Source organism: Phycodurus eques, chromosome 11 (assembly GCF_024500275.1).
Source record: "Phycodurus eques isolate BA_2022a chromosome 11, UOR_Pequ_1.1, whole genome shotgun sequence".
NCBI lineage: Eukaryota > Metazoa > Chordata > Actinopteri > Syngnathiformes > Syngnathidae > Phycodurus > Phycodurus eques.
The window spans coordinates 26,715,246-26,729,916 of NC_084535.1; the positions used below are offsets into that span (position 1 = coordinate 26,715,246).

The window sequence follows — 14,671 nt, forward strand, 5'->3', positions numbered from 1 at the left end:
GGAACACCTCACCAGGGAGGTGTCCGGGAGGCATCCGAATCAGATGCCCCAGCCACCTCATCTGGCTCCTGTCGATGTGGAGGAGCAGCGACTCTACTCTGAGATCCTCCCGGATGACCGAGCTTCTCACCCTATTTCTAAGGGAGAGCCCGGGATCTTGTTCTTTGGGTCACGACCCACAGCTCGTGACCATAGGTGAGGGTAGGAACGTAGATCGAGCGGTAAATTGAGAGCTTCGCCTTTCGGCTTAGCTCCCTCTTTACCTTTATATTTCATATAATATAATCTAAATTAATATGATACAGGTAGCAAGGTGGAAAAGGGGTTAGCACGTCTGCTTCACTGTTGAGAGGTTCTTATGTTCCTCCCCAGGTTTGTGTGGGTTATCTTCAGCTATTTGTCTTCCTCCCACATTCCAAAAACATGCAAGTTCATATAACTGAACTCGAAAGTGATCATAGGTGACTGTGTGAGTGTGTGCATAATGTGTAATATGATGTAAGGCTCCACAGTACACAGCACTGTGAGCCGGTTGTGCACACTACTGTGTGCACAACCGGCGGTTTAGAATTTGGGTTCTGGCCTTCCTCTGTGAGTTTGCTTGTGTGGGGTTTCAGTGGGTACGCCAGCTTCCGCTCACATTCTAAAAACATGCTTTTTAGGTTAATTGAAGACTCTAAAGTGTAAATTATCCATAGGCGTGAATTCTAGTGTGAATGGTTGTCTATTCGTGCTCTGTACCTCGCCCCAAGTCAGCTCGGATAGGTTCCAACTAATCCTGAGGATAAGCGGTAGGCTATACAAAATGGAGGGATGGGTATAACGTAACGTAACTTTAGCATAGCATGGCATATCAGTGATTCTCAATCAGTGTGCCGTGGCGGTTCTGGGTGGAGGTTGCAGGGGGGCCAGTGCCCCCTTAACACTATGCCTGGACTCCCCTGTGGCATCCCCTCCATACAGTTACTACGCAGTACTGTGGTAAAGTCCCTTGGTCAGCATCAGGAGCTCATGTGCACTAACTACGCAGTTGCCGCACAATGAAAACGAGCAAGGAGGCACTACACAGAGCACAACCTGCACAGACGATATATTAACACAAAAAAAAACTAAAACCAAAAGTTGTGAGTAAAAGACATAGACAGCTATTGATATTCCTAACTACAGCATGTACAACATGTAAGCAGGACACAGAGTAGACAGTAGACAGAGGAGACTAACAATGGAGCGACATCTACTGGACGTGAATCTCAAGGATATCACAGAATAAAGCCATTTGTGGCGGAGTCTAGGAATCATATGGACCTCAAGATGGATATGAAATATGAAACATTTCAGTCAAGGTGCATTGTATAAGACCTATTCAACTTGAAATTTCATTGACGAGAATAATGATTAGAAAGTGGAGAGAGCCAAGAGATAAATATAAGCCAAATCAACCTGTCCCAGATATTTTCAAGACTACTTTAATATCATTTTCTTATTATTATTATTATTATTATTTTTTCAAACCTGTCATGTTCAGCTTTTAGGTCAAGCAAAATGGAGAATCTGTATCCCTTTTTGCACCTTTACTGTGCACAGTGTATTTTTATTTTTTTTTACTGTCACTATGGTTCTGGATATTTATTGGAAATATCAGTTGAATAGAACGAGGTTTTAAAGGGGAGTGACCGAAGGAAAAAGGAGATCCATCTATCCATTTTCCGTACCGCTTCTTCTCATGCGGGTCGTGGGCGTGCTGGAGTCCTGAGAACTGTGAGGTGGATGTGCTAACCAGTCCTCCACCGTGCTGCCAAAGGAGATGACAGAAAAAAATTAACAAAAAAAGACGACACTAGTTGTAAGAACCAAAACCAATCATTATACGCATTATCCAGCGTCACATTGGGTTTGAGTATTGTACAAGGCAATAGTGTTACACCCTGTGAGGGAAGAACAGGACAATGTACGATAACACAGGACAAGAAAGACATGGACAGAAGGGGAAGAGAGCAGGACGGGTAGTGGAAGTCAGTAAACATGAAATATGAATTAAAATTGTCCACGCATTCCTAAGTTACAGAACATTTTCTGCCAAGAGGCCTGAAATCAGGTCATTCGAATTTCTCAAGCTTACATACGTCACAAGCGAAGATCGCCACCTACCTCTCCGCTCCCGAGCCAGCGCTGTCAACATAGCAAACACGTGTGCTCTCACAAGTAGTGAGGGTTTGGGTCTTCTACACGGAGACAACCAATCAGAGGAAAGGGGGTGGTCAAAACTGGTTCGAACAGAAGTAGCTGTCAATGGGGCCTTTTCTGGACACTGGCATGACAAAACCAAGGTGTTTTTTTTTATTAAGTTAAACCTAACCTTTTATACTAAGTCCCTATTAGAGAGTCACTCTATGGAGGTCTAAATAGCCAAAATATGGGACCTTTAAATAATTAAGTAATCCATCCATTCATCCATTTTCTTTACCACTTATCCTCACTCGGGTCGCGGGCTGCTGGAGCCCATCCCAGCGATCTTCGGGCGGGAAACGGTCGCCAGCCAATCACAGGATAATTAAGTAATATTTTTCTTCAACTAATTTAGTCACATATGTGCCCAAAATATAATTTCCCCGGCTTCAAAGGTTTTTGGCAGCAAACAGTTATTGTGTTGTGAACCAAAGCCCTGTAATTAGCCTCTATATTGATCAGTTATTAATTAAATGTGTTTTAATGTTTCAGTGACAACAGACGCCGTTGATGCTTCCAGCCACCAAGTTGCTGGCGATTGCAGCTGTAAATTTGATTTTGATTACATTATTAATGCCCCAAAGAGAATTTATTACCTACATTTTTTTTTGTTCATTGATAATTAATTTCTTTTTTGTGGTTGGTGCTGTAAACATACTTCCTGTGTAAATGTACCATATTAAAAACAGACGGAAATAACACTATAAATCTAACAGTGACTTTGAAATCTGTCAAAAAAAAAAACGTTAAAAAGCATGTCTCAGTCTTCGTTGTCTGTTTGTGAAATTTTGTGCTCGCGTGCTACATTCGCTCACATCTCCTGGGGGCTAAGCCCCCCCACACTCCCTTCCCTAAAACCTTGTTACGCCCCTTCCACTTTCACTTAATTTGTTAAAAACTCATTTTTTAAATTAATTAGAAATACAGCTTTGTGCATATCTAGCTATGCCAGCGTCACACAGTGGCAGGTAGTATAACAGATTATTTTCCGTGAGATGCCATAAGGTACGACACACACAAAAAAAGAGGTTGTTTTGGGGCAGACGCCATGCACACTAGTTCGTCCCTGCCCGCGTACCGTCGTTAGTCCACAGTAAATCAAACATGGCGACGACCGAAGCTCAACCTCGGTTTGGTCAATCCGTGAAAGGCTTATTATCCGATAAAGTTGGCTCTTGCAGCGTGGACGTGATCGCCTTGACGCGCCAGGTGCTTAAAGTTTCTCGCAGCCAAGAGGTAAAGGCGATGCTTTGATTCTTTGCTATCTCCTAGCAACTCCACATTCAACTGGAACTACGACCCGAAACATCATTGAGTACAACGTAATTCTGCTATTTTGTAACGCACTGGAATTCCAATTTGGTAGCAACAACGTCATATCACATTATGTTCTATTATGGGAGTATCACGTCATATTGTGGTTAGCTTCATTTTGCTAATGCTAACCCTACTTTGGTGGAAAATGTAGCTGACTATCAGAAGACCTATGTAACGCTATATTATATAGTCACATACAGTACCAAGAATGAAGCGTCTTGAAATTAGCTAGCTAGACTTAATATTTGTTGTAATGTTTGCCTTATATTTGCTGTGTTGCCTTCCAGCTTTTAGGTCAAGCAGCCAGAAACATGGTCATTCAGGAGGATGCTATCCTACACTCCGAGGACGTAAGTATGAAGACATTTGTGGGTAACACTGATCAGTTTTGATTCTTTGTGTTTGTATCAGCAAGTTGATTCATAATTACATAGGCTATAGAAAGTCAACACACTCCTGTTAAAATACAAATTCTGATGGGGTGGAGAGACCACAATAAAATAGTAAATATGTTTAAAAAAACAACAACAAAAAAACAATCACATTCTGTACAATTTGCTTCAAAAACAAACCTTCCATGCCAAACATACATTTTCAAATCATGGCCAAATAGTTCAACTTTGTCAGTACATAACTCTCTTTGCCACATAGTGGCATAGACATTTTCCTATGCAAAATATAAATTACCATCACTACATTCCCCTGCATGAAAAATGTTATACTGTTATATGAATTGCAACAGGTGGATACACAGGTTTATTGGACCTTTTGCCATCCTACGGAAGCGCATTTAATTGTTGCCCCTGTCACAAAATTCCACTGGCATAGATTGAGGAACAAAGTTATAGTCATGATTAAAATAAAAAAAAAATAATAATAATATGACAAGAACATTTCTGTGTGACAGTTATTGCAGTGTATTATGCAATGGATAAAAAATTATTCCGATTATGGTTCAGTTGCACAACATAATCAACATTACTCTATAATCGTAATCATTAATAAATTGTGCTTCGATATTTGTCATTTGAATTAGTCTTAATCAACCTTGTAATGGAGTTGCAGCCAAATGTCATCTCTTGTATGCTGTTTTTCTATTTCCTGTATCCACTATTGCTGCTGAAACGTCTCAAATTTCCCCATTGTGGGACTAATAAAGAATATACAGTAACTGATATTATAGATTTATATTATGAAAATACTTTTGAAATAATAGGTCCCTTTTCACAATTGACGTGCAATGACGTACTAATCATTAATAATTAGTATGAATTATACAAGACAAGGCGGTTTCCTCCCACATCCCAAAAACATCCATGGTAGGTTAATTAAAGTCTCTAAATTGCCCGTAAGTGTGAATATGAGCGCGAATGGTTGTTTGTTTGTATGTGCTCTGCAATTGGTTGGCAACCAGTTCAGGGTATCTCGTGATTGGCCCGTTTTAGTCACGTGCTGTGTTGACTTACTCGGCGTGCCCCTTGGTTCTACATACCATCTACGCCGCCACCTTCTTGATCGATTTTGCAGGATAATTAAACGTATTATCTGTTCATTTAGGTCCATTTGTTCTAGCAGACACTGTTCCACTGTCGCCATTGTTGTTGCTTTGTTCCTTGTTACTGAAAGGAAATTAAAAACGGCTACCGGAAATGGCCCAAAAAATGCAGAGGAAACTCCACCCTGTGGTGTCCTAGCCAATACCAGGCGTAGCAACACCCTCGACTTGGAGGTGAACTGCAGTACATTTGTGCGCGTGGGTTCGCTCTAGTATAAAGGCAAACTACGCGTGGCATAGCCACAGTGACGTCGGCGTCCGCGCGGGTATGAAGAAGCCTTAACTTCCAAGTACGCCTACTATTTAACCAGCAAAAGTGCTAATGAATCATAAATGACAAAATAAATTTAGAAATACATGCCTGTCAGCTTGTTCTGAAGGCACTGGCTTACCCGCATACATGCAAATCAGTCGCCTTTCAGCGAAATTCGCCGTTTTTAACTCAAAATAGGCAATTTACGTGAATCGTATAGATCCGATGAGTTTTTCCTTGGTCGCTGTCGTCATAGGCTGTTTCGTACTCCTTGAACACTGGCAGCTAGATCCATTCCACACATCCACCATCCACATACAGATGTAATTTCTGAATATTACTCCGCGGCGGACTAATATGCGAGCGCATTGGCCTGAGGTTCCCCCCGTGCGCTCGGGACCTGCTTTTGATAAGTCACAGGAGTTGACGAGACCAGAGAAAACACTTCCACTACTTCTGTTGTTAAGAAGTCACTGTACTTTTACCCCCTTACAATGATCTAAATGTCGCTCGGTGCTTTTATTAATCAATTATTGCTTATTGGTCAACTATTTTGTGCGGGCGATACGACTTCGACTTCCGCGTCGGTGCTGTTTGCGCCAATCCAATTTAAGCGCTAGTGACGTTTAAGTGGAGTTCACCAATCAAGCAACACAAGAAAGTCACATGACCGCACACGACATCTTCTATTGGGCTTCCCGGGTATAGGTATTAATACTAGATAAGCCAGCCCCGCTGATTGTCGTGCCTACGTGGCGGCCATGTTGGGAATGTCGTCGTTACAGTGAAGGCAACGGTGCGGTATTCGTAGATTTAGATTTAGACGCACAAAAACAACAGCTTTCATGTATTGTATTTGTCTGGCACTGTCTGCCCAAACGTGGATATTTCAGCTCACTTATATCTTATAACACCGTGCAGTAAATTGCAGATGGGGTGTTGGAGTTTTGCCTGTGCATACACAAAGACACACACACACACAAACAACAATGTCAGAATTTGCACATTCACATTTTATTTTGTCTTCTTTTTTCACGGTGGACGACTGGTTAGAGCGTCAGCCTCACAGTTCTGAGGACCGGGGTTAAATCCCTGGCCCCGCCTGTGTGGAGTTTGCATGTTCTCCCCGTGCCTGTGTGGGTTTTCTCCGGGCACTCCGGTTTCCTCCCACATCCCAAAAACATGCATTAATTGGAGACCCTAAATTGCCTGTAGGTGTGAATGTGAGTGCGAATGGTTGTTTAATTGTATGTGCCCTGTGATTGGCTGGCAACCAGTTCAGGGTGTACCCCGCCTCGTGCCCGATGATAGCTGGGATAAGCTCCAGCATGCCCGCGACCCTCGTGAGGAGAAGCGGCTCAGAAAATGGATGGATGGATGGAGAGAGAGAGTCGTGATTGGTGCAGATTTTAATGGACATGTTGGTGAAGGAAACAGGGGTGATGAGGAATGATGATTGGTAAGTACGGCATCCAGGAAAGGAACTTGGAGGGACGGATGTGGTCGACGTTGCAAAAAGGATGGGAATGGCTGTAGTGAACACTTTTTTCCAAAAGAGGCAGGAACATAGGGTGACCTACAAGAGCGGCGGTAGAAGCACGCAGGTGGATTACATCTTGTGCAGATGATGCAATCTGAAGGAGGTTACTGACTGCAAGGTAGTGGTAGGGGAGAGTGTGGCTAGACAGCATAGGATGGTGGTGTGTAAGATGACTTTGTTGGTAAGGAGGAAGATTAAGAAGACAAAGGCAGAGCAGAGAACTGTGTGGTGGAAGCTGAGAAAGGAAGAGTGTTGTGCGGCTTTTCAGGAAGAGGTGAGACAGGCTCTCGGTGGACAGGAGGAGCTTCCAGAAGACCTGACCCCACTACAGCCAAGGTGATCAGAGAGACAGACAGGAGAGTACTTGGTGTATCTTCTGGCAGGAAAGGAGAGAAGGAGACTTGGTGGTGGAACCTCACGGGACAGGAAATAATACAAGAGGTTAGCTAAGAAGGAGTGGGACACTGAGAGGACCGAGGAGAGGCGAAATGAATACATTGAGGTGCAACGTAGGGCAAAGGTAGAGGTGGCAAAGGCCAAACAAGATGCCAGGTTGGACACCTGAAGAAGGAGAAAAGTGTGTGTGTATATATATATATATATATATATATATATATATATATATATATGTGTGTGTGTATATATATATATATATGTGTGTATATATATATATATATATATATGTGTGTGTATATATATATGTGTATATGTATGTGTGTATATATATGTATATATATATGTATGTATGTATGTACGTATGTACACGTATGAAGGGCTCCAAGATTGTGAGAAATAAGTATGTATGACAAGGCTAAAAATAAACTAGCTTTTGCAAATATACTGTGCACGATGGCGACGCAGAGTAAATGTCTTTTGCGGAGCCGATCAATAACGTCATTGATCGGATCGGCGAATTATGACATTAAAAGGCAATCAGCATAAAATGCTAAATATCAGCCGATACCGATCAGCCTGATAAAATCGGTGTAAAGTCTATTTTTTATGTAACAAGGATTGAAGGAGCGTGTTTGCTCGCTAAATGTAGCGAACGCGAGCTGCAAATGAGTTACCTTCGTCGTCGGACTTTGTCGATCTTCATCGGAGGAAGCTCGCCTGGCTATCCAAAAGGGATCCAAAACTCTCAGACGATTCCGCATCCCACAATAATATCCCTATGTGTCATTCCAAATATATACTGACAAAAATCAGAAACCACTTTATAAAAACAGACACTTTGTTGCTAAATATGTGCCGATGACAGAATTCTGTTCTTACACGTTTATAGTGACTTTTGTTTTCGGACATCCCTGGACAGCTTCTCAACATCGGGCATTTAAGATGTAACTTTAATCTTGGCACATGACTGCAAGCTCTCATCTGTGAGGCGGTTGCGGTACTTGGATTTAATGTAGTTCATGTTTGAGAATATCTGCTCGCACAGGTATGTTGATCCAAAGATTGATAATACTCCAAATGCATATTTCTTCATGTTCCTATAACTGTCAGGAAGAGCATTCGATGTTTCAAACAGACGTTTCTCGGGTGTTGCGAGGCTTTCAAATTTGCTCCATTCGCCAAGCTGGGCCTTCTGGCGAGTGACATTTTCAAGCTCGGCTATCAGACTTTTGAATTTGGACACCCATAAATCTTTGTCAGCTGTATAGGCCATTTCCATTTCGAGGTCAGCTTGATTCACTCCTGGGAATGTGTTCAACAAGGACAGCTAGCATGCCTTCCCTGGAAATGTCTTTCCACATGACTCTTTTTGTTGTTTGACAACTTCTCATTACAAAGCAGACATGTAGGCAAACCTTCCGCGTTGGCAATGAAAGCAAATGATTCGGTCCGAGAATTGTTGAATCCTCTGTTCTCCTCCGCTATCTTTGCCTTTTTCCCTTTGCGATCCATGACCCATCACACACCCGCCGGTTTGTTTGCGACAGCCACCTGCCACGCCGAGCTCAAAGAAGCACGCGTCGTAGGCTATGACGCAATGTTGAAATTTAATATTTATTCCACACACTTTATACAGCATTGGAAAACACAATGAAAACAAAATGTTTGTCCTCTTGCAGAAACCACATTAAAACAAAAAATATATTTTCCCCCCCAATCTTTTTTCCATTTTCATACATTTTTGAAAAAGCTCCACGGAGCCACTAGGGCGGCGCTAAAGAGCCACGGGTTGCCGACCCCCGGTCTAGAGCAATGGCGATTGTGGTAAGGAAGTGAAGAAACCGGTCCAAGCAGGTTGGAACGGGTGGAGGAAGGTGTCAGGTGTGTTAGGAGACAGAAGAGTCTCTGCTAGGATGAAGGGGAAGAATGGCAAAGTTTATAAAACAGTGGTGAGGCCAGCCATGATGTACGGATTAGAGACAGTGTCATTGAAGGGACAACAGGAAGCAGAGCTGGAGGTGGTGGAAATGAAAATGTTGACGTTCGCTCTAGGAGTGACCAGGTTGGATGAAATTTGAAATGAGCTCATCAGTGGGACAGCCAAGGTAAGATGTTTTGAAAACAGTTATAGCAGACTTAGATGGTTTGGATACGTCCAGAGGAGAGAGAGTGAGTATATTGGTAGAAGGGTGATGAGGATAGAGCTGCCAGGCAAGAGAGCTAGAGGAAGACCAAAGAGAAGGTCGATGGGTGTCGTGAGGGAAGACATGAGGGCAGGAGGATGCAGGAGATATGCTTACATGGAAAAGGATGACACGCTGTGGCGAGCCCTAACGGGACAAGCCGAAAGGGAAAAAAAAAAAAGACTTTTTACTTTTACTTGAGTCACATTATTGTCAAGTAACAATACTCTTACTTGAGTACAATGTTTGGCTACTCTACCCACAGCTGTAGCGGACATCCTCCTCCTACGTTTAAGCAACATTTTTGCTCATCAGATCAGCCAGTGTCATATTTGTTGCACTGGTCTTTTGTATTTTTGAGTTGAGGTGCTGCAGGTCGTGGCCCTGGTTGTGGTCCCAGCGGAACCGCGAAGCACACATAACATCGGTGACAAGAGCTGATCCGCTAGTACATCTTGTATTAATTGGGAAACGCGCCTACAATTATCTAATTAATTATGTTAATTTTTAATGTATGAAGCGACGGAGCGATGTTAGGGATTGTGTCACAACACAGAATAAGCTAACTTCAAATTCAGAAAAGGACAATAAACACAGAAAAATATTGTACTTTATATTTTCCAGGAGGATGCATTTGGAATTATCCTTTGAAGTTGGTAATAGTGAAAAAAATGAAGTGAAACAGACTGATTTTAGTAAATTCTTTTCCAAAATGAGAGCGCTTAAAGAGGAAGATGCTATTCATGTGGCACATCTTGAAGCAGGCATCAGGTGCAGGTGGAGGTGGGCCTGGCTCAAGTTGGAGCCAAAGCAAAAAAAAAAGGAAAGAATTGAGGCAAATTTTATTTTAATCTTAAATTTGTACATCAACATGTACTTGAGCGGCGTAAATAGTTTTTCTGAGTGAAGACATTTTTTTAAATTTTTCCAAATTGCTTAATTTATGTTAAAATTAAAAACTAAATCTCAGGGATCACCCCAGACCCCACTACAATATATATATATATATATATATAATTTTTTTTGGGTCACCTTTTTCATGCCTTTGGTGTTTGCATGTCTGTACCCATCTTTTAATCCAGTATATCAGCATGACAAAGACCCTTTTGACTGGCACATATCAACAAATAAGAATGCAGCAACAGCAAAGAATAATTAGAATTAAGGAAACTATCAGAATTAAAAAAAAAAAAAAAAAAAAAAACACAAATCTTGCTTTGCAAAAATGAAAATAAATTTAACATCAGAAAGAAATTAACAGGGTTTCTTTATACTGTGTATGTTCCTTTTTTAATCATTTAGTCTACATGATGCCACTAATCAATGTCATCTGCCTTTCAGAGTCTAAGAAAAATGTCCATTATAACTACACATTTACAATATCAGTAAGTAATTTTCTACCTGATATAAATGCAATTTAAAAAAAAAGTTTTCATGTGGAACACGCTTCTTTCTCTCTTGCATATTTATTTCATTTAGGCAAGAGGCTATCCAGAAGAAGTAAGTCTAAACGTGACCCTTTTTGTTGTGCTTTTGTATAAAGACATCACACATGCTCACATGTCTCAACTGTAAGCCATAACATCATCTGATGCTGCTGGTTTTTTCCTCGTGTTGCCTCTTCTCTCCTGCAGTGTGGAGCATTCTAAAAACCTACAGGATCAGCTGATGCATCTGCTCAAGTGACAGAAGACAAGTGTGTTAAGTTATTCTTCATTAGATAAGACCTGCCACAACATTGTGACTACCTGCGGAATATGGATCATTTTCATATAATTTGATCAATAAAAATAAAGACATGGCCCACTGAATTTCCTTTTGAAAATCAATTAATTTTACTGGTATGAGTATTTGAAGTAATATTGGCAGTTGGTATCCGTTAAATGGTCATAATTGTTTCTAAGAGGAAGAAAAATGATTCTAAAGTAATATTGTTCAACTTCTAAATGCCAAAATGCCTTTACAGTTTGGTGTCCAAAATGAGGTTTCATGATTTGCAACAAGTTTTCTGAAGATGCTAATTACATTTTTGGATTGATATGCAGTACATTATTAACGAACACAAATGCATCTTCAGTCTTCAGAGTTCCCTCATGGGTTCTTTTACAAGTGGTACTTCTTTGTCACTCAAGCTGTCTAATGCCACTGGAGAAAGCCTCATTATGTTTTTGCAATACACCAGAGAGCTCTGTGAGCTCAAGTCCCAGGATGACGCAGCCATTTTGCATTCACACAGTAGCAGACAGCAAAATAAATTATTTCTGAGATATTAATGAATATGTATAAATTTGTGAAAGTATCGGAACTATTGCATGTCTCTACCATTGTTACGATTGTGTAAAGACAAGATTGTAATGAGTTTAATGAGTAGTTGGGATCATTTATGAACTTCTGCAGAGTTTGAAGGGCAACATGTAAATTTTGCCACTCACAATTTTTATGAAGCTGTTTTATGTCTGGCGGCCCAGTGGATGACTGGTTAGCACGTCTGCCTCACAGTTCTGAGGACCTGGGTTCAAATCTGGCCTTGCCTCTGTGGAGTTTGAATGTTCTCCCTGTGCCTACTGGGGTTTTCTCTGGGCATTCCGGTTTCCTCCCACATCCCAAAATCATGTATGGTAGGTGAATTGAAGACTCTAAATTGCCTGCAGGTGTGATTGTGAGTGTGAATGGTTGTTTGTTTCTATGTGCCCTGCGATTGGCTGGCGACCAGTTCAGGGTCTTTCGCCCGGAGTCATCTGGGATAGGCTCCAGCACGCCCACGACCCTAGTGTGGATAAGCGGTAGGGACGATGAATGAATTAATGAATGATGTCTTCACTATTATGTACTTTTGTCTTTGCGTGATAAAAAGAAGTCTTTGACTGGGCCCCCACTATTTGCTCTGTCAATAAGGGATTGTCTTTACTGTGAATACCTAAAAATTAAAAGGTCCCATATTTTGCCTATTCAGATCTCCATGGCTGGCGACCAGTTCAGGGTGGACCCCGCCTCTCGCCCAGAGTCAGATGGGATAGGCTTCAGCACACCCGCGACCCGAGTGTGGATAAGCGGTACGGAAGATGAATGAATGTTTTATGTCTCTACCATTCTGCACTTTTGTTTTTACCGTGATGAAAAGAAGTGTATTTGAATTGGGCCCCCACTATTTGCTCTGTCAATAAGGATTGTCTTTACTGTGAATGCCTAAAATTAAAACGTCCATGGACTGAGTATAAAAAGTGTCAATTTCATTTCGGAAAACACCACGGTATGAGTCAGTGTGTCCAGAAAAGGTCACTCTGACAGCTACTTCTGTTTGACCCAGTTTTGTATCCACTTTGTCCATATTTGGCTAAGACCGCCCCCTTTCCGCAGATTGGTTGCCTCCGTGTAGAAGACACACTTGTGACAGCACGTGTTTGTTATGCGGACAGCACTGGCTCGGCAGCGGAGAGCTAGGCAGAGATCTTCACTAGTGAGATAAGCTCGAGAAATTCGACTGACCTGATTTCAGGCCTCTTGGCAGGAAAACGACTGGAATTTAGGAATGGGTCGACGATTTTAATTCATATTTCACATGTTTAGTGAGGCACCATAGAGCCAATATAACTACCAAATACTAGAAAAAGTTGGTTTGTTAAAATACGGGACCTTTAAATCATCAATAACTTTTTGAAAATAGAATTTTAGCCATGGCTGTTTCACCATGGGAGATATTTACCCATATAAAACCAAGGCAGCATAAAAAACTGCTAAATTAAAATATAATTTCTGTTATTGATCAAATTATATGAAAATGGCCCATATATATTCCATGCAATAGTTGTATCTATTGTTTTTCCTGTACAAAGATGGTAATGTTAAGTTTTGATGGACATGAACTGCTGTTAGCAATATGTTTGTTATTGTGGTTGTGTAATATTTCTGACTCGTAATAATTGAGGTAAGTGAAATAATAGATACAGTTCTCTTTATAATGCTGTATAGCTTGTCTCCACTGCCTCGGGATTAGTTAGGCATTCTGAGAGAATTGTTTGCAAGATTTTCTTTTTCTTTGTTTTGATCAATTGTATCCATTGGCTTCTGATACGTGGATGACAATAAACGGACAGATTTATTCTTCTCATTCTGTTGGTTTTCTTAAAATATGTCTGGGAGTTATGACTTTAATTTCTGCATAGTATTAAGAACATGTTATCAAATGCCCTTCACTGACTGCATCATCAGCATACTTCTGATAATGAGCAAAAGGACAAACTTATCAGCAGTCTTTTGGCCAGAACAGCTGCGTGACCTTCATGGCATCCCTGAGCCCCGATGCTGCGATGATACCTAATGTTGCACATGCTCTTACATGAGCATACTGAATCCATGTAATCCACAGTATTATTCAGACTACTATTTGTCAACAGGATTTTCCTGAACTTTTTCAGGTCAAAATATTGTGCTTTAACTCCTCTGACAGCTAAATAATGTAACATAAATACGGTGCTGTGAAGAAGTATTGCCCCCCCTTCACAAATTATATTTTTTGCATATTTTCCCACTGTAATGTCACTGAACAAGCAAACGAAATTGAAAAAAAGCACCCAGATTCACCCCTCATTATTGTTGGGGACTCGAACAAAGCTAAACTCAACCATGAACTCCCTAAATACAAGCAGCACATCGTCTGTCCTTCCAGGGAAAACCTCCTTGACCTCTGCTGTACTACGCAAAATGACACATACCGTGCTATTCCCCCGTGCAGCTCTGGGCTTGTCTGATCGCTGCTTAATTCACTTAATACCAACATACTGGCAAAAACTTAAAAATATGCAAACCCTACAGTGAAAACAGTAAAGTAAACAAAGATAGAACTTCAAAGCTGTCTAGACTGCACAGACTGGAGTGTCTTTGAAACTTCAACCGGCAGCCTGGATAACGGCACCACAGACGGCACCACAGTCATCGGCCTCATCAAAGACTGTGACGAGTCTGTGTATCGACAGGAAGTGGAGCAGCTGGAGCTGTGGTCCGGTCGACACAACCTGGAGCTGAACATGCTCAAGACTATAGAGATGATTGTGGACTTCAGGAGGCATCCTTCGCCACAGCTGCCCCTCACGGTGCCCTGTGTCGACCGTCGAAACCTTCAAATTCCTGCGAATTACAGTCTTTCAGAACCTGAAGTGGGAGACCAACATCAAGTCCATCCTCAAAAAGACCCAGCAGAGGAT

The 14,671-nt window shown here is 41.5% G+C and overlaps 2 protein-coding genes across 4 annotated transcripts in view; one reads left to right on the forward strand and one right to left on the reverse strand.

The window, feature by feature from the left end:
• Positions 1-3,068: 3,068 nt before the first annotated feature.
• Positions 3,069-13,578, forward strand: borcs7 (BLOC-1 related complex subunit 7). 3 transcript variants are annotated; one of them, XM_061690576.1, is made up of 6 exons: positions 3,071-3,462; positions 3,831-3,893; positions 10,812-10,855; positions 10,950-10,970; positions 11,105-11,166; positions 12,424-13,578. In XM_061690576.1, the coding sequence occupies exons 1-5, from the start codon at positions 3,331-3,333 to the stop codon at positions 11,154-11,156; spliced, it is 312 nt and encodes a 103-aa protein (XP_061546560.1). In that variant the 5' UTR covers positions 3,071-3,330; the 3' UTR covers positions 11,157-11,166; positions 12,424-13,578. The 3 variants fall into 3 exon arrangements, with proteins under 3 accessions (XP_061546561.1, XP_061546560.1, XP_061546559.1); XM_061690577.1 differs by having other exon boundaries at positions 3,069-3,462; positions 11,105-13,578; XM_061690575.1 differs by lacking the exons at positions 10,812-10,855; positions 10,950-10,970; positions 11,105-11,166 and having other exon boundaries at positions 3,072-3,462; positions 12,424-12,523; positions 12,828-13,578.
• wbp1la (WW domain binding protein 1-like a) overlaps positions 13,137-14,671 on the reverse strand; it is a 17,055-nt gene continuing 15,520 nt past the window's right edge. The window contains exon 5 of the mRNA XM_061690574.1: positions 13,137-14,671. This exon is cut by the window's right edge and continues 1,448 nt beyond it. The gene's annotated coding sequence lies outside the window, so the exon portion shown is untranslated.